The sequence below is a fragment of the Chenopodium album genome, chromosome 20 (assembly GCF_948465745.1).
Source record: "Chenopodium album chromosome 20, dcCheAlbu1.1, whole genome shotgun sequence".
Taxonomy (NCBI): domain Eukaryota; kingdom Viridiplantae; phylum Streptophyta; class Magnoliopsida; order Caryophyllales; family Amaranthaceae; genus Chenopodium; species Chenopodium album.
The window spans coordinates 37,829,463-37,853,033 of NC_137853.1; the positions used below are offsets into that span (position 1 = coordinate 37,829,463).

Sequence of the window (23,571 nt, forward strand, 5' to 3'; positions counted from 1 at the left end):
TGACAACATCTTGTTATTTAGAGTAAGCAATTTGGGCATTAGCATTGCCTAATGTCTTTTTTATGTTCACAGGCCTAATTGGTAAAGCTCTATATGATATGATTAATTTAAACAAAAAACTTTGGAATAAATTCATGTAAAAAGTGGGTATAGAAGCCACTATATAACTTGTAACAAATAGTGTGCATCAGGTGCACGTGAGATTTTTTCTATGACAACGATATAAGCATTTCAATCAATATAAGGTGTTCCACTCCATTTTATTAGGAATAAGGGTTACATATAAGATTTTATCCCATTTTCTAAATAAATTTAATGTAATTAAAAATTTAAATACAAAGATTATTTCGCTTTTAATGCATTTGTGGGTTAAGGGCAAAAAAGGAAACTATTACTGGTATGATCTAATGTGTAGTGTAGATGTATAGTTATGGTTTGTAAATTTTTATCATCTATATTGTCTAATTGATGACTAGTCTTTCTATAAGATCTTTGCCTCAATAGTGCACTCAAATTGTTATAAGAAGAATGAGATTGGAAAATTTAGTAATTAACTAGACTCAATATTATTCAATCATCGGTGATCGTAACACATCATCAGTAGAACGTCTCACATGATCTCAATATTGTTATCATTTTTCAAACCAAGATCATATCAAAGGAGATTGGGTGACACTTATGGTGTCTCTAGAGCATGGTTGAATTATCTTCTAATCATCAATGATTCAATGTCAACAAGAAAAGTGTGTACTCAACCTAGTATTAACTACTACATAATAACTCATCAATTTTGGCACCACATCACGGTCACACTAGGTTAAAATCTAAGACATGTTCCTTATTCTTCTCAACTCCATCCCTTTTCTATTTATGAAAACACTTGATTATGAATATTTTGCCTTTTGAAACTAGAAAGACCGATTCCTACGAAGCAAACGAGCATATGTACCTGGAAAACAATTTTGAACATTAATTCAGTTAAGAACCACACTATGGTAAAACTTTCATTTTTATTTTGTAAATTTATAATTTACTAACGTATGTAGAGGTGAAATCACAACGAATAGATATGTAAAGATAAACCACAAAGATTCGATCTCAATATTTAATTACTAGAGTTAAGGCATTAACGAACCAAACTACTTGAATTCGTTAGTAGTCAATTCGGATCAAATCTAATTAAGCTCAAAACAACAATTATTCTTAATCAAAATCCTAAATTGCACATGATCTAGATTAGTCCATTTCCATGACCAAGGGGCCCAATCAACCATCATCGATTTCTTCCACTTCACCAACCAATCTCTCAATCGTCAAGTGCAAAACAAGGCTGTTGGGTTGTCACTTCCACTTCAGAGATCTGCTTCGATCTTTCATTGTTCTTTGAAAGCGAAAGACGGGGAGATCTCTGAGCTATTACCAGGTTCGTGGATCATACAATTTACTTTGAATTTTACTGTATTATATGCTTAAATTAATTTAATTTTTAGGATTATGTTTATAAGTCAGCGTTTTTGAGCTAAATCAATGAAATTAAGGATTACCCTTTGTTTGATTGATTAAATAATCTGATGGGTTATGGTTCAATTATCGAATTGTTTTCTGGGTTGTGTTTAATTTTGAATGATTGAGTGGGATTTTTGTGAAAATTAAATGAGAAATTGGCGAATTGAGATTATGGTAATTTGGAAATGGAACCTCAAACCCCATCAAAAAGCAAAAATTCGACGTTGGGGCCTTTTGACCCTTTTCAATCTCATAGAAAATTGAAAATTTGCTTGATTTTTCTAGCAATTGTGCTAGTTTCAGTTGGTGTAATTTATGGGTATGGATTGTTTGGGGAGAGTAAGCCATTTTTTACAGTGGTTGTGGATTGTGGGAGTACTGGAACTAGAGTGAATGTTTATGAGTGGAAAATTGATGATGGAAGAAAAGGGGGTTTGCCAATTTTATTGCACTCTTATCCCCATGATTCAGCAAAGAATCATTTGTGGAGAAATGGTTGTGAGTACCATTGTATGCAAACTGAGCCCGGGTTGGATAAATTTGTGGGTAATTATTCGGGGGTGAGGACTTCCTTGGTGCCATTGCTGCGTTGGGCTGAGGGATTGATACCGAATGATAGACATGGGGATACACCAATTTTTGTTTTAGCTACTGCTGGATTGAGGAGACTTGCGGTGGAAGATGGCAGGAGGGTTTTGGAAGATGTAGAGCGCGTTGTTAAGGAGCACACGTTTAAGTGGAGAAGAGATTGGATTAGGGTTTTAAGTGGAAGAGAGGAGGCTTATTATGGTTGGGTTGCTTTGAATTACAAATTGGGGTATTTGAATAGATCATCGAGTGAGTTGCCCACGCTAGGGCTTCTTGATCTGGGAGGTTCTTCCTTGCAGGTAGTGTTGGAAGCAGACGAGAGGAGAGATGACAGCCACCTCTTGGTATCAAAGATTGGTCTTGTTAAACATCAGCTTATGGCTTATTCCTTGCCTGCTTTTGGTTTGAACAAGGCTTTTGACAGAACAGTTGCAATGCTTGTTCAAGTAAAGTCAAAGGGAAATGATAATGATTCCGATGTTAGACATCCATGTCTCAGTTCTAAATTCTTAGGAAATTATAGTTGCGGCAGTTGCTCTAAAGCAGAGTCATTGCTACATTTGGTCGGAGATCCCAATTGGGAGAAATGCAAAATGCTTGCTCAAGCTGCAGCACTGAATTCCAGTATTTCAGATTGGTCAGAGCCTAGATTAAATTCAAGCTGCCTGAGAAGGTCTCCACATGAGGGTAAGTATCAGATTAAGTGCTGCCATACCCTCTTTAGTTGTTCTGTTTGCAAAATCTAAGTCTTGCTAGAACAGAGTATATTACTATCCTGTTTTTTTGTAATTCACCTCACAGTTGCAATTCATGTGTGGCCAAAGCAACTTTAAGAATATATTGAAAATTTTGGACAACAGTGAAGGATTATGTCCAGAAAAAGGATGTACTACGTAGATTTTTTCTCCGATGTTTTATAGGAATTCTGAAGTTGTTTATGGTTTTCCTATATTCTCTAATTATCTTTTGTGTGGTGTTATACCATTTTTTCATTTACATTTAGTCTTTACTTAAGTAATTAGGGTTCTCAACTTCAGATAGGGTATAATTTTGACCCTCAAAGGTTATGGATTATACCTCGTGGTTTTTTCAATTCAAATCCTTTTGGGCGGTGGTATCCCTAGTTTTTTTTTTTCAACCTTTAGTATCATTTTCATGGTTAGGACATAGGATTGATTTGAAGTATCATGGATTGTCTCCTGCAAAAAAGATGTGGACCATTTTTGGATGTTTTGCTGGAATCAGAAAAGGTTCACTTTTACCTAATTTTTCTGTATCCATCGTCTGGTTATCTTTTGTAAGATGTTGCATCACTTATTATTATTTATTTACTTTACAATTTGTCTTTACAAACTAGTGGTCTGAAATTCTGAAGGGTACATTTCTGACTATCAAAGCTTCTTTTGCAGGCAAGAATATCCTTAATGTCGCCATTAACACCAAAGCCGGTGTTCGGTACCATGCTTTATCAGGATTCTTCGCTGTGTACAACATGCTAAATTTGACTGCAAAAGCCAATATGTCAAAAATCTGGGAGACAGCCCACCATCTATGCTCAAGTACATGGGATGATGATAGCAAAGTCTCAATCAGTCAATATTGTTTTAAGGTATTGTACTTGGCATCCCTGATCGAGGATGGTTTGTGCCTAGGAAGTGCAGATGTAATATTTGGTCCTGGAGATATTTCTTGGACATTAGGAGCTTCTTTAATAGAAGCAGAACATATATGGAGGACAACAGGTGGTTCAAGAACTCTGTTAACTACTCCACAATATATGGAGGTCATATCATCGCCCGTCTTTCTCTTCATTATATTGGCAGTCCTGGTATTTATTGTTTACCACAGTCAGATTAAGCTGCCTATGCCTCGAAAGAGAAGTGCTGTTGTTGGAGCAGCTTTGCCTTACACATTCTAAGCATCGGCCATGCAGTTATAGTGGTGACTCATGTAGTCATACATTGATTTATTTCATTCTTTGTTGTAATATATTTAGAGAATTGCTAGCAACTATGTGAAGTTATATAACATCATTTTCACTCCACTGAAAATCATCATTTTCTAAAACTACTAATGTAGTGATCGACCAGGGTTTGCCATGATAAGAACTATGGAGTATGTCACAGATTCGAGGGCATGCAAACTTGACAAACATACAAGAAGAATGTAATATAAAACAAGCATTTGATAAAAATGTACAACATGGCTTCAGCCTTCTTTTATACAATACTCATTTGTATATTATATACATGGATAATGCAGACAACATGAAATATTTGCAGAGCTAAACTTGAAGTAGGTTATTCAGTATGTAGCCATTCCACTTGACATGCAGTTATCCGATTCAGATCCTTCAACATTGACCCATACTTCATTAAGACGATTGAATATTCGGAAGGGAGAATTATACTGAGCAATTGAGTAAGCATTTTTATTGTCAGATGAGGTTAAGTTGGCCCATTGTGATCTTCCCAAAATGGTAGCCAGTTTCTCAGCCTCAGTTACGACATTACTGTCACCCGCAAACCCTGAAAACTTCCTCACTGCAACACAGTGACTTGGCCATGAGACTGGCTTCAGGTTGAGCTCAGGAAGTGGAAGTGGTGGGGTGGCTTGAAACTTAACAGGTAAGTAGAAGCGAACAACATATGATGATGAATGAAGTGGTCCTGCTCCAGGGACAATGCTAGTCAATACAGGTTTTGTCATGGGGATTCTAGAGAAGTTCAGATTGGCGCCTTGGATGTATTGAAACAACCTGAAAAGTTATGAAAACATACAACTATTAGAACTTAGAAGCCTTTAAAATCCTCAAAAGTCAGCAGAGTACATCTATTGTTAGCCAGAGATTAGGCAACCTCATAGATTGCAGAAAATGATTTTCTCACAATATACTTAACAGTTCAAGTTGATGAAGCTAAACTTAAAAATAAGACTCCAGTGTCTAATTAATATACTTGTATAAACTAATGAACAAACAGGGTTGGAGCTTGAACCGACCTGTTTGGATTAATTTAATTAATACCAATCTCAAAATAGTGGAATCTAGGATCCTTGTGAGAACACCGTATGAGTATGAGACTAAGGTTTATGCTGGGTGTTGGCCAATGACTGTAATACTTAAATGTTTAGGGGAAATCGACTGAAGTAAATATCACACGAGCTCACTATGGTTTTGGTTTTTCAGAACTATCTGTCTAAAGCTAGTTATAATTTGAATTGAAATTTCATTCCTTATCTTGTTGTTCAAAAGCTTTTGGCATTACTAGTATATTTCTAATTGCAACAGATCTAGCAATTACAGATAGGTATGCACTCAAGCAAAAACCCTTTTTTTTTTTCCCTTCTACTGGTTTATTCTCAATAATAATCTTGCAATACAAAGATGGATTTCCATTAATCAAAGATAGGTACTGTCAATCTTCCTTTCAGAAGTAACAATTTAGTTAAACAATTATTTATTTATTTATTTATTTTTTTTTCTCGGAATGAATTAGCTTACCCCTTTTTAACACTAGACCTACCCCTGCTTCAACCAGCATTTGCATTCTATTTTAGTGATAAAATGGAATTCTAAGGTCTCTAACGGTCTAACCTATTGATAGATACCCTTCAGTTCTTCAATCAAATTAAGACTGAACCTTTTAAACAATATCCAAATGGTAATTAATGAAGACGAGAGCAGAAGGTTAGGTTAGGTAATTAAGGTGAGTTGGTGCAAAAATCCAACTGGTGAAGTACAGACTAGTTTCGCCTAAACACCGATTATTTGGTGTATCATAAACAGTATAAACCACTAACCAGAACAAATACACTGAGCACAAAACCACAGAGTAGCATTTACATCATCTATGAAGCTCAGGAATTTTCAAGGTCATTCGCCTATTGTTACGCCCTACACTAACTTATAATCTATATATCCATATGGAGCAGGTTTCCAATACCAAGTGCAGCTCACAAACCTAGCAACACAGTGATGCTCAAGCAATCACAAATCACAATGACTACTATCTTCTCGTAAACGCGACAACTATATCAGGATCAAGGGCGTAAAGCTGTAAACCTCTTCATTCAACAGCTACGATACCAGCACGGCCGGTTAAGTGTGGTTTAAAATGATCATTACATAATCCTACTCTACTACATCAAAGGTACTACTATGAGTACTATCTCCATCAATACCCTTGATTACAAAGTCATATGATCAGAGCATATTATATACAAGTAAGAGATTTTCACATACTTCCATTGCATGATTTATATAGCATATCCTATTAAAAAAAAATATGATCATAACACCAGAAACACAATTAATTACATTTTGCAATTCATTATCATAATTCATAATAATCCAAATTCAAAAGTCAACAAATTAAGATGAGATCAAGTCAAAGGAGAGAGAATTACCGGTGAAAACCTAATTTGGTAGCTTGATGAAAGGAGAGGTGATTGACAGGAGCAGACATCCAAGTAGATTTCTTATAAACCCTAATTTCAAAATCTGATTCAGAGTGGATCACTGAATACTGTGGCGATTCGATTGCGAAGATCGTTGGTAGCAGGTACACTGTAACACAAATTGCCATCATCAATTTCCATGTCTTCTTCTCCATTCTTCTCGAATTCTCTCTCTTGAAGAGAAAGGGCCTCGGAATGAAAATGTAGCTTATTACTTCGTATATCTGTAGTTCTGTACCAATTGAAGGTTGGTGTAGGAGTGATTGAAAACTACACTTGGTATGAAATGAAGGACCCGTGTTCGATCCCCTGCAATAACAATTGAGAGGAGACTGAAACTTAATACAACTAATCTCGAATCCAAATGGATTATACTCCCTCCGTCCCCTATTGATGACCATTTTTGCTAAAAAAAATCACGGGAATTAAGGAGAAATAAAGAAAGTACATTGAAAAAGTAAATTTACATTGGGTATGCAAAAATAATAGAGAGAGAAAGTAAAAAATACATGGTAAAGTAAAATTTACATGGGAAAGTTAAATTTGCACAAATATTTTTACAAATGTTAGAGAATTTTGGTAAAAAAATAATATTAATGGTACTTAAAAAAAAGCAAATGTGACTAACATTTTGAGTCATCAAAAATGGAAAAAGTGACCATCAATAGGGGACGGAGGGAGTACATTATATTGTCATATTATAATACTACGAGTAATCCGTAATTCCGTATGATGTGTTTTATCATAATTATGCTTTTCAAATACCATTGTATTTTGTTGTTTTCGGGATTAAATTTACTCGTAATATAAATGTTTTCGTATCGATTTTCATGCAACCTAAGTTAGAAGATGTTTGAGTAAAAACCAAATAAAACCTCTTCTTTTTTTTTAAAAAAAAAAAAAAAAATTATTTAAGAGACTATCTTTTTGTGGATTAAAGGGTAATAACTTAGAATGCAACGATCAAGTTATTTACGTACTCTTTCTTTCTTGTGTTTGGTCTTGTGTTTTTTATATTTATAGCGAGTATAATGAAATGAATGAAGTATAATTCGAATTTATATAGTCACCAACACTATTGCCTATTGGTCAAGAAAGTGAAAACAATATTTAGAAAGTAAATACCAGCAGTAAAGCTATTGGAGAGAAAATGAGAAATATAATTGAGACCAAGATCTCTTCAGGTAGGTAACTTCTTATGCTCAATCAAACAACTTACAAATCCTCGTAATTGAAATTACATGGAAAAATATCTTTCCTACGCTATATTACTTCCCAATTTTGCCATACAACCAAACAAACACTTATTGTCAATTTGTCAAGAATATAGGTAGTTAGTCGTGTCAACTATATAGTGGTCACGGCCTCACGAGGAATATGAAAGAAAGGAAAATAATTACTCATATTCAATTTCTTGACCAACATGGGGATGGTCATGATCTCATTAAATTCAAATTAATTCCAAATTCGACACTGTAATATGTAGCTCAAGCTTGGTCAATTATATTTAGATCAAGTTAACTATCCAATAAATTTTAGTTACCCCATAAAGCTTATAGTAAGTATATGAATTACCAAAGACAAGTTTCAAAAAGAGCATTTTAAAGACAAGTTAGTCATTGGTAGGATCAATTTTGACCCACAATAAACACTTTTAGCTAGGGAACTAATAGTGTAGAAGGTTAGGCTTCTCCCACATGGAGAAAATAACAGTCAAAACCAGCATTTATAACTAATCTGAAGACTATAAACCCCAACTTCAAGGAGGTGGAGGGGTTGGGGTTAGCATGATTCGATTGAACCCATGTAATCCTGAACCCTAAACATTCCGGGTTGGAACCCCGGACCAAATTCAACAAAGGGGTTGTTTCCGTGTTCCTCCCCTTGAAGGGCATTTAAAACAGAGACCCCGAAACAAATACGCAAACACTGCCCCTAATCATGTGAAAACCCCAACATTGTGTCCCTTAGGTTGTGAGAGGTTTGCAGGGCAGTGTGTTGCTGGTAGCCACGCCACTGGTGCCTCGCCTCTCCCCCCATCTCCATTTTTTCAGGGCTTTAAATGTTCTGATCAGAGGTACTGACCATCTAACTTTGTTAAAAAAGTATTCAAATGTAATCACATATCTTGGTTTACAATAGACTTCAAATATTCTAGCAACCTGATGGGTATGCATATACATGGAAAGAATCCTACTGTAAAACACTGTATTCACCTTCTTTATTATGATAATATTAATGTTGCTCCAAAATCTGTGTTGGCTAGATGCCGTTGAAACGCTCTCAGATCACCCATATTGTCCGCAAAGGCCTACAACATTTCCAACCGAAAATTCTGACTACTTTGGAACGGCTACTACATTTGTGGACAATTCTGCATTTCACGGGCATTCGACGTAAATATCACCATAAAAAGGGCTTAGAAATCAGAACACAAAGGGTCCTGTAAACTATGAGCTTGTGAACAGAACTGTGTACTTTGTTCCTTTAACCTCAGTTATTGAATCACCTGTGTAGTTTTCTCGTCTCTAAAGATAGCAGGAACAGTTTCAGGTGTAAAATATTCTTCTCGGACTGTCTCTACTGAACAAAATCTCACCTACAATACAAAAACAATGCATGTATCAGTAACAGCTTCTTATTGAGGAATATCAAGTAGCAGTCAAAGGCCTATGTCCGAGCACAATTTTTTTGAAACTCGATGCCCCAATAAGCAAGCTCACCTCAGAGAAGAGTGACCTACAAGCCTAGTTGAAGCTTCATTTAACTAAAGGCGCAAGATATGTAGGCCGCTAAATGTGTGTTTGTTTAAGTCACTCTTTTTAATCTATGTGGGACAACTAATAAGTGAGTTTCTTTTTTCCTCTAATGAACCCAAAACATAGAAGACTTCAACTCACTGTTTAACATGATTTGGATTTTTAGAAAGCAATGGAGAAACGACATTGCCATATTATAAAAGTTTGCATTAAGGACGTTGCATCATTGGCTACTGTTGTGCTTTTCTTTCTAACATTTCACTACACTTGATCCTTGGCCACCTCTTCAGATACAGTGTGAGTGAAAATGTAGAGAATAGTAACCAATAGGAAAAAACTAGCAAGTAGACATGCTATATTGCAGAAAGAGTTGTAAAATAGAACAAGAACAAGCTGATATACTGATATAGTGATATTCAAATGAAAGGCAACAGATACAATACCAGAGATGCATGCTGTTTCAGGAGGGGCTTTGCCAGCTGCCAAAGAGGTTTAAAAACAAAAGGCGCTTCCACCATGAGCACCTGGCCCAATCTCTTTGGATAGTAATAGTAGAAGACATCAAACTGCATAAAAGGATATAAGTTAGAACTTCCCAGATCCGCATTTATTTTGCCAAGGCATCCATTTAGTTGTTTCAGAGGTGTTGTTTCATATGCATCGTACTCCGTAAATTCTTGTGGTCTATTGATTTTTAATATCACACCGATAATAGAAAAGGTAGGGGATGGTTGGACATAAAGATTGACTCATCGGTCGCCTCTCCACTAAAACATAGTTCTTTACTTATCTTCACCTGAAATTTGCTTATCTAAACAAACTGGAGCTTATTTGAACTTATTGGAACTTATATTAATAAATCTAACAAACTTATTTGGCTGTAAATTGAATTGAGTAATGATCTTATTTTAATTTATTGGAACCTTGATGAAACAAAGAGTTTGAAATCCTTTTTTCCAGGGTGAAAAGAACAGACCACAAGTCTAGTGTGTGTAAATGTGTAATACAGAAATTGTAAATAGGTTGTGACTCAGTAGAAGGTAAAAGGTAGATTACCAAAAATGTCAAGAAATTCATATCTGCATTTGCAGTACCAAAGCCCCTGAGGTCGATTATTCCAAGTATCTGTTCTTGGCCTTCTGGGAGCTTGCTCAGAGCTTTCTCAATCTGAAACACGCATAACTTCTCATCCTCATCCTGCATCTGTAATTAGCCCATTATGCATGCATCATCAGATGGGCCTGTGCGAAATAACGAAGGCAAGGGAACATGATAAGTCACTTTAAATTTAAAGGGTGAAATATATTACTTTCAGCCATTATAGTAAAATTCAACTTGATAGTCATTCATAATCTTGGAAATTCCTGCAACATGTCTGCCTCTCCATTTAATTTCTTACAGTCTATAAGCTGATGAATCTGATAGCCACTTTTAATAGACAAGTGGACAATGCCATATGTTATTGCTACCCAACTACCTAAAATTACCCAGAATTTTATATGATATGCTCAGTTGCTTACAGAAATGGCTTCAACATACCAAAAACAACGAATGATGTATTCTAGCTATACAGGCTAAGAAACAATTGATGAACATTCCGTCAAAAAATAATTAAAAAAAAAAATGGTGAACATAACAACAAGCTAAAGCTTTGGCCAGTGGAACTTAGGTACTTACTCCTGGGTAATGTTTTGATGCCTGCACTATAAGCACGGGTCTCCCATTCACATCAAGGAAGTCATGCACAGAGCTTTTGCCTGTTTGAGCTGCCCTTTTCATTGAGTCTTCAGACAGATTATCCACTCCAAACTCTTGACGCCATTTCTTAGATAAAGAAATCAAAACATCAGGCAAAAGTCCAAAGGTTTGAAGTTAAGATGGACTGAGAGTATGGGGAGATTCATGTTTAAATGTGAGCAGTCAGGAGCCATGTTTCAAAAGATCATTGTTAGAAAGTTTTATTTGATACAAAGTAGAAACACAGTTATGCAGCAGAGCACAAGTGCACTATGGCTCATAGCACTGCCTTAGTACACGTTTAATGAATTTTTATGTGGAAATTTCAATGAAGTCCATTTACCATATTCTAAAATTGATACCAAAAATATAACATTGAGAATGTGAGTTTGAGTGAGGTTTGAGTGATAACTCAGGGAAAGAATCACCAAGACATAGTTATATCAGACAGTGATTAACGCGGTTAAATGTATAACAGCACTTGATATACTGTAGCTCAGAATGTTCATATTAGTCCTATCACTTAATCAATTTTATGAACACCGAGAATAGTACTAGTCAATTAGTCATACATACAATAGCTTTACTCAGCCTTTCCACAGCTTCATCAACAATGAATTTGCGGTCCTTGAGAAACCAAAGGATCATGCTTTCATCATCTCGCCCATTCTTGCCTACAGGGAGCTCATGATGTTGAGTTTTGAGCCTTTCCTTTACTTCCAAAACAAGCTGCAAGTATTCACAAGTCGAAATCATTACAAAAAACCCAGATTTTAACATTTAATGTTGCATTCATTGTGTTACACAATAGTTCTTCAACTAGATTTTGTCAATTATGATCCACTATTGTTTCTAATTATGTTCATCCCCATTCATTTTCTCAAATTGACAACCCTGAAGGTTGAAATAACTAAGAATTTTGCTCTCAACATGAACCAATCAAAAGGGAGGTCTTAGTCTGTTGATAGCAAACATTAATTATGACAAATCCAATAAGACTCCCACCAAAGTGTCAAGCCACTTATAACCAAAATACTGAACAAAGCTTTTCACCTAGCTAATGGTGGGGAGGTTGGGCGTTGACATTGATTCAGGGACATGAAGACCAATGCAAATGAACTTCTTGGTTCTCGGGTATAGCCTATGAGGACACGACCTCTATACTTAACCAACTAAGCTAGCCGACATCCACTTCATCATGCCTTCTTACATGGGCAGTCACCAATTTTCCTGTTCCATGTTTTGCCCTTTTTTGTCCATCTATTAGAAGAGATACATAACCCAATTTCATAGTGATCCCAAATTATACTTCGTAGTTTATTACACAATTGGATCACAAACAAGAGCTCATTCATTTAATTTTTAATTTTCCAAAAAAAATCACAAAATTGTAATCCTTTAGCAATTTTAATAAACCTATAAACCTAGAAATTAAACAAAAAATAAGGAACAAAAATCAATTGCAACCAAAATTAAAGCTAAAATGAACATATAATCACAGAACAACAACATAAATCAATACCCAAAAGACTAAATCATTAACAAAAAACCATAATTAGCTAAAAGATCAAATCTTGACAAGAAAAAAACAAATGTATCAAAAATTATGCACCTTACGAGAATTATCAGCATTAATGGTGCCGCTACTGCTGCAATTTCTTAAACAAAAATTGCGAAATTTTGTGGGTTTGTTGAAACGAAGTGGTACAGTTGAAGGTGGAAGAAGATAATTTGCATTAATTTTCAGTGCCATTGTTTTCTGCAACAATTGCAAGTTTTTCTTTCAATTTTCAGTTTTTTACACAAAAATTTGTTCTTTCTTAAACTAATTATTATACGATGATCCGATAAATGTTAATTGGGTTTTGGACTTGAATTTGGGTTTCCATTTTCCAGAAATGACGATCCGGCAATTTTTGGAACACAGGTTTTTGAGGCCCATCTTATTGCTTGATAAATGGTGGTGAGTTGTTGCTTTTTTTGGTACAATTTTGTTTGTTTGTTAGGTACTCATTTTCTTCCTTGTTTTAGTGTTTTCTACGAGTATTGAACTAAGAAATTAATAAACCTTTGGTTATGGAAAATTAACAAATCTTTGGTTAGAGCTTTTTTTTTCAATTCCGAGAGATTCTGAGATCGATTCTCATGACCCGTCTTTGTGTCTCTTTAAACACTAAAAAAACTTTAGCATGAAATATAAAGTTATTGATTTTTTGTTGTATGGAGTAAGATTTATTTCACCTCAAATTTACAGAGTATATACGAGTAATATACTAAGGGCCTGTTCATATTTACTGAACTGAACTGAATTTAGCTAAAATGAATATTTTATGTGAGAGGGAAATTAAGAGCTGAACTCAACTGAACTGAACTGATTGGAGCTAAACTGAACTGATTGGAGCTAAAATTAAAAAAATGTGTACAGGCCCTAAGAAATATGATAGTCGATTATGTTAGAAATCCCACTTTTAGTTTCTTATATTTGCACTATTTTGTTCTATACATTGTTTGGTCTTTTGATGAGAGGTGTAACTCTAATAGTTTCCAATTGATAATAGTTCTAGCTTGAGCAAAATTGGTTAATTGGAAATAATATTAGAATACATTTTGAAATACACAATGTAAGCCTGTAAGGCGTTAATACATGATTAGAAAATAATTCTTTTGGTTATCAAACTTGGTTTCAAATTTGAAGTCATCAACTCAAAAATATGAGTAGTAAAATTATTAAGAAGAATAAATAAAGTTTTATCTGAAAATTCAACTCTTGAAAAGTTGATGTTATGCTTTGCCTAATGTGTTATTAAGTATTAACTTATTATCAATATGAATGATCATGACAATAACATAAGCAATATAAGTATATAACCATCATTAAGCACAAAAAGTTTCATCTTTGTGTATTTTGAACATTATTGCAACATATAGAAAATGTACAATATTTAAAAATCAATGTGAATAAGAATACAAAAAGTTGATCAAATAACATTGCTAGTGTAGCCTACCTATACTTTATAACTTTATTTATTATTGGAAGCCTCGACCAAAACTTAGAAGATAATGCATAAGTTTGTGCAAGATAACTAATTTAAATTAGGTTTTAGTCTTGAGAGAGAGTATAGATTTTCTCGTGTACTTATTATTTTTAAGTTTTTTTATTTTTAAAAAAAATCCACATGAATTGATTGTTGATTAGACACTTGAGAATTAGTGAGAACCTTTTCCTTTTTTTCCATATCTTTTACTCGTTACTGAAAATTTGGTCATTAACACCATAATTACTTAGCCATTATCTCTTGGTCATGCTTTTATAAAGTGTTTTGATTTTAAAGGTAAGGTGATGTTTAGATGGATCAAATTGAATTATGTATAATGAAAGAATTTTGATTGGTATTTCTGTAATGATTTGGATCATGGTCTTTTGGATTAATCAACAAAAGTTAATTTAGACCAAAGCTGAATTTGGACAATGGCAGATTTTAAGAAATTTTGTTTCCCTTTTTTTCAACTCAAGGCCTTTAATGAGTGTTACTTTCATGATTTCATGACAATTAAAGATGGTTTAGCATCAATTATGACCTATGCATTGTTAGAATAATAATTGGAGGATCAAGATTGAAACAAGAAGGCAGAAAATCTTGCGTGGACCTGGTTCACAATAATATTATTGTGAACCTAAGGTTTATCCACACGTAACTGGCATTATATTCAACATAGTGACCCTTAATTTTAATATGATAACCTTATTTTTAACATAGTAACCTTTTTTAAAACTTGTGTGACCATTAATATTATCATGAACTTAAAGTACGAAATTATGTTGAATAATGACCTAATTTTAATATAGTGATCTTTATTATTCATATTGACCATTTGTATCAAAAAAAAAAAAAATTATTCATATTGACCATTATATTAAAAATATCATTAAAAAAATAACCTTTTATAGCTTTTAATGTCCCACTAACTTTTATTTCAACATAATAACCTTTATTTTAATATAATGACTTTTTTTTTTATTAACAAAACAATCATATTATCTCTAATGATAGTGGTCCACAATAAATTAGTGTGAACCAGGTCTATTTAAGAATTTGTAACGAGCAGGATTATTGGATATTTTTAAGGCATGTATGTAATACTATATAGTTTGACATCAACCGCTAGAAAACATGATATAACTATTTGGTATACAAAGAACAAATAATTGATTTATATCTACAAGTAAGAAAGAAAAAACCATGTAGAAGTAAAGAAATACAAAAGGGAGAAAGATCATATAATTAAATTGAAATCTTAGTTTAGATTGATCTTAGGTCATGTATAAATAATGGAATAATTGTGTTGGAATGATTCGAGATAGAAATGTGGCGTAGAGTATAAACAAATGAAGCAAATTTCTATGTACTCCGTATTACAGTAAGTAATTCATTATTCACACTTTATTATGAAATATACAAATCAATACTGTATTTCCCAATTTTGTCAAAGCAAGATATAATTTTGATAACCCTCAAAAAAAGGGAAAAAGAGAGTTGATAAAATTATTCTGCATTTTAATTCTTAAATTTGGTTATTGCATAAGTCAAACTATTTAAATGTACCAAAATACAAAGCGCTAACAAAAAAAAAAAATGTATGAATATTACTGTCACCAGTAAGCGCTCGTGGCCTAATGGATAAGGCATTTGACTTCTAATCAAAGGATTGTGGGTTCGAGTCCCACCGAGCGTGTGTTGTTTTAATTTTTTTTTATTTTTTTTTTAAAATGTTTTTTATTTTTTTTTAAAAATGTTTTTTATTATTTTTTTAATTTTTATTTAAGATCAATACTTCGTATTGTTTTTGCTACCATTGAGTTTTGTAAGTTTTCCATAATTATCATTATTGCCTTATTGAGTCTCCAAATTTCCTTATAGCAGTAGCCTGCTAGCAATTAGAAATGAATTACGAAAAAGAAATAAGAGAATTTTAAAATAAAATCTAGCTTAAAAGACCATTCACCACTTAAGGCCTGTTCTCTTACGTTGAAGTTCAGTTCAGTTCAGTTCAACTCATGTCAGTTCAGTTTAGCTCCTAATTTTCTTTTCTTATAAAATATTCATTTCAGTTCAGTTTAGTTTATCAGCTCTGTTCAGTTCAGTTTAGTTCAGTTCAGTTCAGTTCAGTTCAGTCCAGTCCAGTCAATTAGAACAGACCCTTATTATATTTTCTCTTCAATATCTCCTATTCGTATTTCTTAAAGTATATATTTTTTTCATGGAATTTGTTATATACATGCGTGTGTATAGTATGCCCAACGATAGTTTTTAGGGATCTTAAAGTATTTTATTTGTCATATACAAGTACTTTGTATTTAAAAACCCACTTCTTCAAATTTTTTTTTTTTTTTAAATAATGACAATCAGAGATTAATTTAACTCACAAAATTGTTTTAGTTTTATGAATCACTAAGAATATTCTAAAAGTTCTCTACAAAAACTAGTATTTGCAAATTACTTCGCAAAAAACTAAACTAAAAAAAAGACAATATTGTGAAACAATCTACAATGTATGGCAAATCAATTTATGTTTTTTTTTAGTACCTTCACTTAGGGCCTGTTTTCATTGCCTGAACTCAGCTGAACTGAACTGAAATGAATATTTTGTAAGAGAAGGAAATTAGGAGCTGAACTGAACTGAAATGAACTGAATTGAATTGAATTTCAGAACAGACCCTTAATCAATAATCCAAAACATATGCTTAATAATAATAATAATAATAATAATAATAATTTGTTTTTTAAAAAATAATAATAAAAATTTGTTTAAAAAAAAAATAATAATAATAATAATATTCAATTTTGTTATGGAGTTGTCAAATTTATGAAGGTCGTAAAATACTAATTGTATTGGAGAGCATCTCAATCAATATAGAGCGCTCGTGGCCTAATGGATAAGGCATTTGACTTCTAATCAAAGGATTGTGGGTTCGAGTCCCACCGAGCGTGTAATCACCTTTTTTTTTTTAATTTTTTATTTTATTTTTAACAAAAATTAAAATATTAAAGCAGTAAAACAAAATAACTCTATGCATGTGTACAGCAAAAGGGAGTAATGTACTAGGAAAAATTACAAGTAAATAGTCCATAAAAATAGATTTTTAACTTCCATACAAATGTTATAATATGATTATGAAGTACTAGTATGAACTAAAGAAGGTCTAACAACAAGCTAGCTCTTGGATGAAGGCCAGCATCCTTTAAAGTCATGCCCAACTGATCAGCACCATACACTTTTCTTGGGAAGCTTGATATTAATCTGTAATTTTCGATCCCGGGTAAACCCAATGAATCTATATAGTAGTAAATTGCTTGCACCTTGTCTGTTGCTGCAAAACTGTGCTCTCTTCGTTCACCATTCGGAAATCTTATTAATATCTACAAAACCATGAACATTAGGCCAGGTTAATAACTTAACAAGCACTTAACACGTGATATAATTGTTTGTATTCCAGAATTTAAAAGCTTAATATATTAATATTATGCAAACAGTATGTAGTATAAACTTTCATTTATCAGTATTTGTACTCAAAAGTACTTGCACAATTAGTCAATTATAGTCAAGTTCATCAAAAAGTAAAAACAACTACAGTTTACTGATGAAGTACTATAGTACTAATTGGTAAACACCAAACAGAACGAACGAATAAATCGGTCTGGGAACAGGGCGATTTCTCTTGAACTACTGTCAAGACACTTAACAGAAAAGATCACCTAAGAGATTCTTAGATGAAACTGCCTCACACTAAGTGAAATGTTAAAAGCTACACTTCGGTTTAACAATGCGCAAACTAGACTTTTCCATATAATATCAAAGTATGATACTAATTACAGTTACAAAAAATCTCTGATAAGAAAATTACTGCTTTACTGAGATAAATAGTCATTTGTACCATAAGAGATGATAGAAAAGAAACAAATTACCTGAGTATTATTTGCTTTACTGGCACTATTCTTGTGCAAATTTCCTTTATTTTCTGCAGCTAATTCTTTGACATGACTAGCCTTGTTCTGTATGTTAGATGCTTGTATTGTTGTTTCTGGTTTCTGAACTTTATTTTCTGCAGGTATATTCTTCAGCTTCTCCCTCTCCTAAAAAAAAAGAATAATCAATATAGAATATGATTTTTTTGTTGGCTTTTGAATTTGAAAATTTGATCACCATTCATCAAGGAATTGTATTCTTGTGAATGTGAAAAGAATAAAAACCTGATCTAACTTGAGAGCTGCAAAATATGCAGCATCTTGTTCTTCTCTTAACCGACGATCCGCAATTCTCCTGTCATCCTCTATAGCTCTTGCATTGCCAAAGGCAACACCTTGTTCCTCCAATGTCCTCTGTAATATTTCTAGTAGTTCTGCTGGGGAAACTGGTCCTTCAATCTGAACATTTTGTTAACATGAAACAGAATGAAAGGGGAATTAATAATTTAATATAAGTTGTTCACACTTTAACTTAAACATAAGGACTAAATTCCTCTTAAAATTAATGACTGATGGATCGGACTACATATTAAGATACTTTATTGCAGTGATTTGTTTGTTGAATCAAGCTAGTATGGCTAACATAAAGAACTCACCAACTCTTTAGCAATTAATATTGTCAGTAACAGATGCATCAAGGAGGTTAAGGAAATGGGAATTTCCCACAAATAAAAGACTTCCTTTTAATGTAATCAAAGTTCATACAATATCAATCACACATTCACATAGGTAAGATAGATCAAGTACATCTATCCATAAATTCCAGCAAATATACTCATTAACATTAATACATAGGATTTAATATTCACCAATGGAGATAATAAAAAAGAATTCAATACAAGTATTATTCAAAGTTTCAAACAACAGTACTTCACCAATAATTATAGCACCCTGCCTATTTTCATATCTTCACTCTCAAGATGAAAGATAATTTAATTTACAGATCATAGGTAAAAAAAAATGGTGGGCATGTGCAACAACCTCCACCCAATTCTTCTATGATTATTATTATTTTTTAAATTTTTGGGAAAGGGGGACCAAAAATGTAATAAATTTCAACAAAACTGTATAAACTCTAACCTGTTGCAGCACAGAAATATTATCAGCAGAAGCAGGAGCAATAACAGCAGAAAATGGAAAGCTAGCAGGCCTTAATATCCCACTCATCTGCAAACCCTCACCTCTATCAGCAATGGCACCCCAACTTACAAAATTAGCATCAAGAAACTGAACTATAATCTCTGAACACAAAGTCTGACTGCAGAACTCTGCTGTAAAAGGATGATCAGGAGAATGTAAATACAAGAACATAAATTTTTTCTCATCTTGGGCAATCTTTAATGCTTGAATGAAACTACAAGCATAAAAAAATGGATGTGTAACTCCATAATTCTGCTCAAAACTATTCAAAAATGCCCATTCATCATTTATCAACGCGGTGCCGGGGTCGTACTGGGGTGGATATGAAGGAAATTGAGGTGGTGGTTGAAATGGTGGCGGAGGTGGTGCAGGAAGGAGAACTTGGTTTCTTCTTTCTCTAGCCATTACATCAATACCATGTCCCATTGCCCTTGAAAACCCTCCTAAAATATTTCTTGGCAGATTTATCACCCTTCTTCCTATCCTACTATAGTTGGGAAAGTCTCCTGATCTTGTTCTTGAATTTTCTCTTGAATTAGAAGACGACATTTTTCAATTTTCAGGATCTTAGAGTTAGTATAGTAGAAATGTAAATTAGTTCTCAAGGACAAAATTTCTGGGGATGTAAGTCACAAGATAGAAAGAACAAAAAAAAAGATGAACTGTTTGTTGTTCTAATGTTTATATGTCAAAATCAACTTTGGATTCCTTCAATCAAGCTTGTTTACAGCTAAACAAGATAAGGTAAAAATTCCAAAATTTGTGCTACTGAATTTCCATCCCAAAATGAGTTTTCACAAGATTTTGCTTTAACTTTTGGTAGCATCTTAGGAGTGGGGTAAATAAGATTTAGTTATCAACTTTCAGAACTAGTTTCATTTGCAGATTAGTGTGAACATTGCACAAAGTTTAATGGGATTTTTATTTTAATCTTGATTCATTTGCTAGTCCCTTTCTTCGCCATTCCCAAGTATGTCATGCTTAAGTTAAAAGTTCTATGACATAACTTAATAGCTAAATTTAGCCTCAGTTTTTCTGCAAAAGAAAAGAATTTAAAGTTTGAAGTCTCTTGTACTGTTTACTCGAGTAACCACAGCTTGTTAGTTGTTTGACTTGTTACCATGATGGAAAAAAGGTTACTTGTGTGTTACTGTTGCTGTTCAAGGAATAAAAATTTGGAGGGATTAGTAACTGGAAAGTTGTACATAATAAGTAAAATTTTCACAAAAGATCAATTTCTAAATTACTAGATTGACAAGGTGATCAAACCTGTATATAGTGGACAGTGAGATAAAAATGAGTTCTATATCTTTTGGCTTAATAGGAGGTGCTAAGGCCGACAATTAACATATTTTGAACATGAATTTCAAGTATATATATACAAATACAACAACTAGTTTTGCCGAACATGCTAACATGATGAATACTTGAGAACATAAAACAACCCCTCTTTGCTTTAATATGGTTGGCAAATATTATAAACATTTAGCATACAGGATGAATGATTTGATCCAAACTAGAATCTAAAGTGAATGCAGCTTTGCAAAACTTTTGACCTTCACAGCAAGAGAATCTCCTCTAATTACCAACAGAAATTAAATAAATTAATTTCTCTAGTTTTGTCTTCTTCACTAGAATTTCCTTAGCAGCTAGTTCATGCTTTGAAGGCAAATTCCTTTTAGTGGAACTTTATGTAAAGTTAAGCAGTCAGCCCCCAGCTTTTCTTTTAAAGAAAGGTAAAGAGAAACAATAATTTTTTTAAAAAAAACCCATTATTGGTTACATCACATGGCTTCACACCCAAAATCCAACGAACTATCTCCATCTTCCTCATACAAGGTCACTACTAGAAAGATTGTGATCATACATCTAACAAGTTTTTCTTATTTCTAATACTCGTATTAAACCAACACATAATTAGATTAGCTGACAAAGGAACTGTTCTACCGTACTCAATATCACTAATGTCTAAAGGTCTCGATTTCGTGCCTTTGGTAGTGATCATCCTACTACCCTCCCCTGTTTAAACCCAACCCGACTTGATTCCAAATCAATCGAACAAACTAGTGGGTAAGGTACCCTCACAATAAAAAAAAGCACAATATTTTTAATGCTAGGAAAAGTCTTCCTATGATCTTTCCCCTTTTCCATTATTAATGTAGATTCAATGCGGCGATGAACTGTTACTAATCACCCTTGTACAATACAATTCAATTATTAATCAGTTTATGATTTGGAGGTGTACTGTTCTGTCTCAATCTTAAGCATAAAGAAGGACATCTTTATCATATGCTCAGCATTACACCACATTATTTAAAAACTTTTGGCGCTTGCTCCTACGTTCAATTCCTAATCCTAAACTAATGGCAAAATATAGTAGGGTGGTGGCTCCTTTCCTCTTCACCTTATTTATCATAGAATGTGGAGGTTAGAGGTGGAGAGAAGTAACGTTCCTACATGAAATTAGACTATACATCAACTCTATACATCTATAATCAAATAATGATATGCACAATAATTCATCCGAAAATAACTCACATTTTTTCATATTCTCACAATCAAAGATAATACATATGCACTTAATTAATAATAAAAAAAAGTACATTACATATTGTATACGTAGTATAATATTTGCGTGCTTTTGTATTTGTATTACGCGATAGTTTTGGATGTTAATTCCTCCATTCATGCTTATTATCAACCATCATCTCAACCGAATGAGATAGAAATTAAAAAGAGAAGGAACAAATATATAACAAAAATTAAGTAAAAACAAAGTACGGAATAAAATTTAATAAGGTTCATAGACATAGACGTGGTAGACCTATTGGGTAAATTGGTATTATGGTATACAACCCACCTCTGTAAGAGGTTAGTGATAGTTTGCTTTAAAAAAAGGAGAGATTAGCGATAGTGAAATCCAACTCAACACTACGAATTATTTTTTTTTTATTGTCGGTACCAACAAATAGATGTATTCCTAAGAATGAAGAAACTTTATACCCACCTAAAACGATCCAACTATTTCACACCAACCAAATTATTCATATATGGGTGATCAAGAAAGGTCCCTTCCACTACAATATAGTCTCATATTGTTATCATAATTCCTTTTCGGAGAATACAAGCAACAAGCTTCATATTGACGTTAAATGAAGAGTAGACATTGCACATACGTACACAATGCTCGGGTCACATTCCAAATGACAAGAAGTGATAAAAGGTCTGTTAAAAAAAAAATCAGAAAAGAAAAGAAAAGAAAAGTGACCTTATTCTAAGCTTGATTTTCTTCAACAAATTGACTTATTTGTAAAAAAGCAAGCATGGATTAGAAGTGACACCATGGTGGCATGGTACTCATAACATTTCGTCGGTCACACTATTTTCTAGTCACGTTTCCATATAATTCCTCAAAAACTACTCCATTTAGGAATTTTCTTCAACAAATTAGAACTCAATAAACTTAAAGACCTTGCAAAATTTAAACCAAACGAGATTTTGAATTAGAACCCGTTACATAATTAAGGATTTCGAACACAAAAATGTAAGCCAAACTAATCCAAAAATGTAACATAAATATAGCACTCCATTATCGGTCACTAAATATAAGCCCCACAAACCTTATTTCTATATGAAAATGAGACATTAGTTTAGATACCGATGAAGTAGGACTCGAAGACAAAGCTAAAAAAACCGATATTGTACCCAACCTCACGTATCTTTGATGTCATCATAAAACAACACTATAGTAGTATAGTGTATAGTACTCCGTATTAATCAAAATCACAAACTTTAAGAAAACCAGTCAGCATTGAAATTCATTTTGTTCAAGACAAAATCATCATTTATAAAATTAGGTTGAATTCCATTAAGAATCTATACTCCTAAAAAGCCAGCTTTACAAAGGGAGCCACTAAGCCAGGCATGCTTTCATTAACTGGGATAAACTTTTACTCTGACGTGGGCCATATATTATTATTCTTACTACTCCACTTTTTAATTTTATTTCTATTTTAATATTAATTATCAGCATATTTATCATTTTATAAATTCATTCAAAGGGTAGTGGGGAATGTGAGGTGGGTCTATCTTTCTTTGTGAAAAGAAGTGACCTGATAAATATAAATAACATGTAAAGAGAAGCCTTTAGAAGTGGCAAGCAAATTCTGCCCAAATACCCTTAAAAGGTTAACCCAAGGGCTAAAAGGATTAGGTCCATACCTTACTGCCCCCCAAAACACCATGTTTGCGCATGTAACCAAAGCCACTAGGATATCATTTTTATACCGTACATGATCATTCAAATCATAATCACATATTTCAAATATGATACTCATTTACACCACTCTAAAAATGTA

At 33.2% G+C, this 23,571-nt stretch overlaps 4 protein-coding genes and 2 non-coding genes across 7 annotated transcripts; 3 read left to right on the top strand and 3 right to left on the bottom strand.

Moving 5' to 3' along the window:
• Window positions 1-1,260: 1,260 nt before the first annotated feature.
• LOC145598946 (putative apyrase 7) lies at window positions 1,261-4,213 on the top strand. Its single transcript, XM_081655346.1, has 2 exons — window positions 1,261-2,781; window positions 3,504-4,213. The coding sequence occupies exons 1-2, from the start codon at window positions 1,692-1,694 to the stop codon at window positions 4,010-4,012; spliced, it is 1,599 nt and encodes a 532-aa protein (XP_081511472.1). The 5' UTR covers window positions 1,261-1,691; the 3' UTR covers window positions 4,013-4,213.
• Window positions 4,214-4,277: 64 nt separating this feature from the next.
• Window positions 4,278-6,787, bottom strand: LOC145598947 (uncharacterized). The gene is made up of 2 exons (XM_081655347.1): window positions 6,502-6,787; window positions 4,278-4,852 (listed from the first exon to the last, which is right to left on the bottom strand). The coding sequence occupies exons 1-2, from the start codon at window positions 6,705-6,707 to the stop codon at window positions 4,399-4,401; spliced, it is 660 nt and encodes a 219-aa protein (XP_081511473.1). The 5' UTR covers window positions 6,708-6,787; the 3' UTR covers window positions 4,278-4,398.
• A 1,830-nt stretch (window positions 6,788-8,617) lies between these two features.
• Window positions 8,618-12,948, bottom strand: LOC145598512 (phosphatidylinositol transfer protein CSR1-like). 2 transcript variants are annotated; one of them, XM_081654877.1, is made up of 7 exons: window positions 12,661-12,948; window positions 11,625-11,777; window positions 10,989-11,135; window positions 10,368-10,514; window positions 9,755-9,877; window positions 9,062-9,151; window positions 8,618-8,926 (listed from the first exon to the last, which is right to left on the bottom strand). In XM_081654877.1, exons 1-7 carry the CDS (start codon window positions 12,799-12,801, stop codon window positions 8,909-8,911), a joined length of 819 nt encoding a protein of 272 aa, XP_081511003.1. In that variant the 5' UTR covers window positions 12,802-12,948; the 3' UTR covers window positions 8,618-8,908. The 2 variants fall into 2 exon arrangements, with proteins under 2 accessions (XP_081511003.1, XP_081511004.1); XM_081654878.1 differs by having other exon boundaries at window positions 12,666-12,941.
• Window positions 12,949-15,709: 2,761 nt separating this feature from the next.
• On the top strand, window positions 15,710-15,782 carry TRNAR-UCU (transfer RNA arginine (anticodon UCU)). Its single transcript has one exon. It is a non-coding gene; the product is annotated as a tRNA-Arg (tRNA).
• A 1,183-nt stretch (window positions 15,783-16,965) lies between these two features.
• On the top strand, window positions 16,966-17,038 carry TRNAR-UCU (transfer RNA arginine (anticodon UCU)). The gene has a single exon. It is a non-coding gene; the product is annotated as a tRNA-Arg (tRNA).
• A 63-nt stretch (window positions 17,039-17,101) lies between these two features.
• On the bottom strand, window positions 17,102-19,998 carry LOC145598382 (plant UBX domain-containing protein 10-like). The gene is made up of 4 exons (XM_081654727.1): window positions 19,154-19,998; window positions 18,299-18,472; window positions 18,014-18,181; window positions 17,102-17,467 (listed from the first exon to the last, which is right to left on the bottom strand). The coding sequence occupies exons 1-4, from the start codon at window positions 19,760-19,762 to the stop codon at window positions 17,240-17,242; spliced, it is 1,179 nt and encodes a 392-aa protein (XP_081510853.1). The 5' UTR covers window positions 19,763-19,998; the 3' UTR covers window positions 17,102-17,239.
• Between the last annotated feature and the right edge of the window lie 3,573 nt (window positions 19,999-23,571).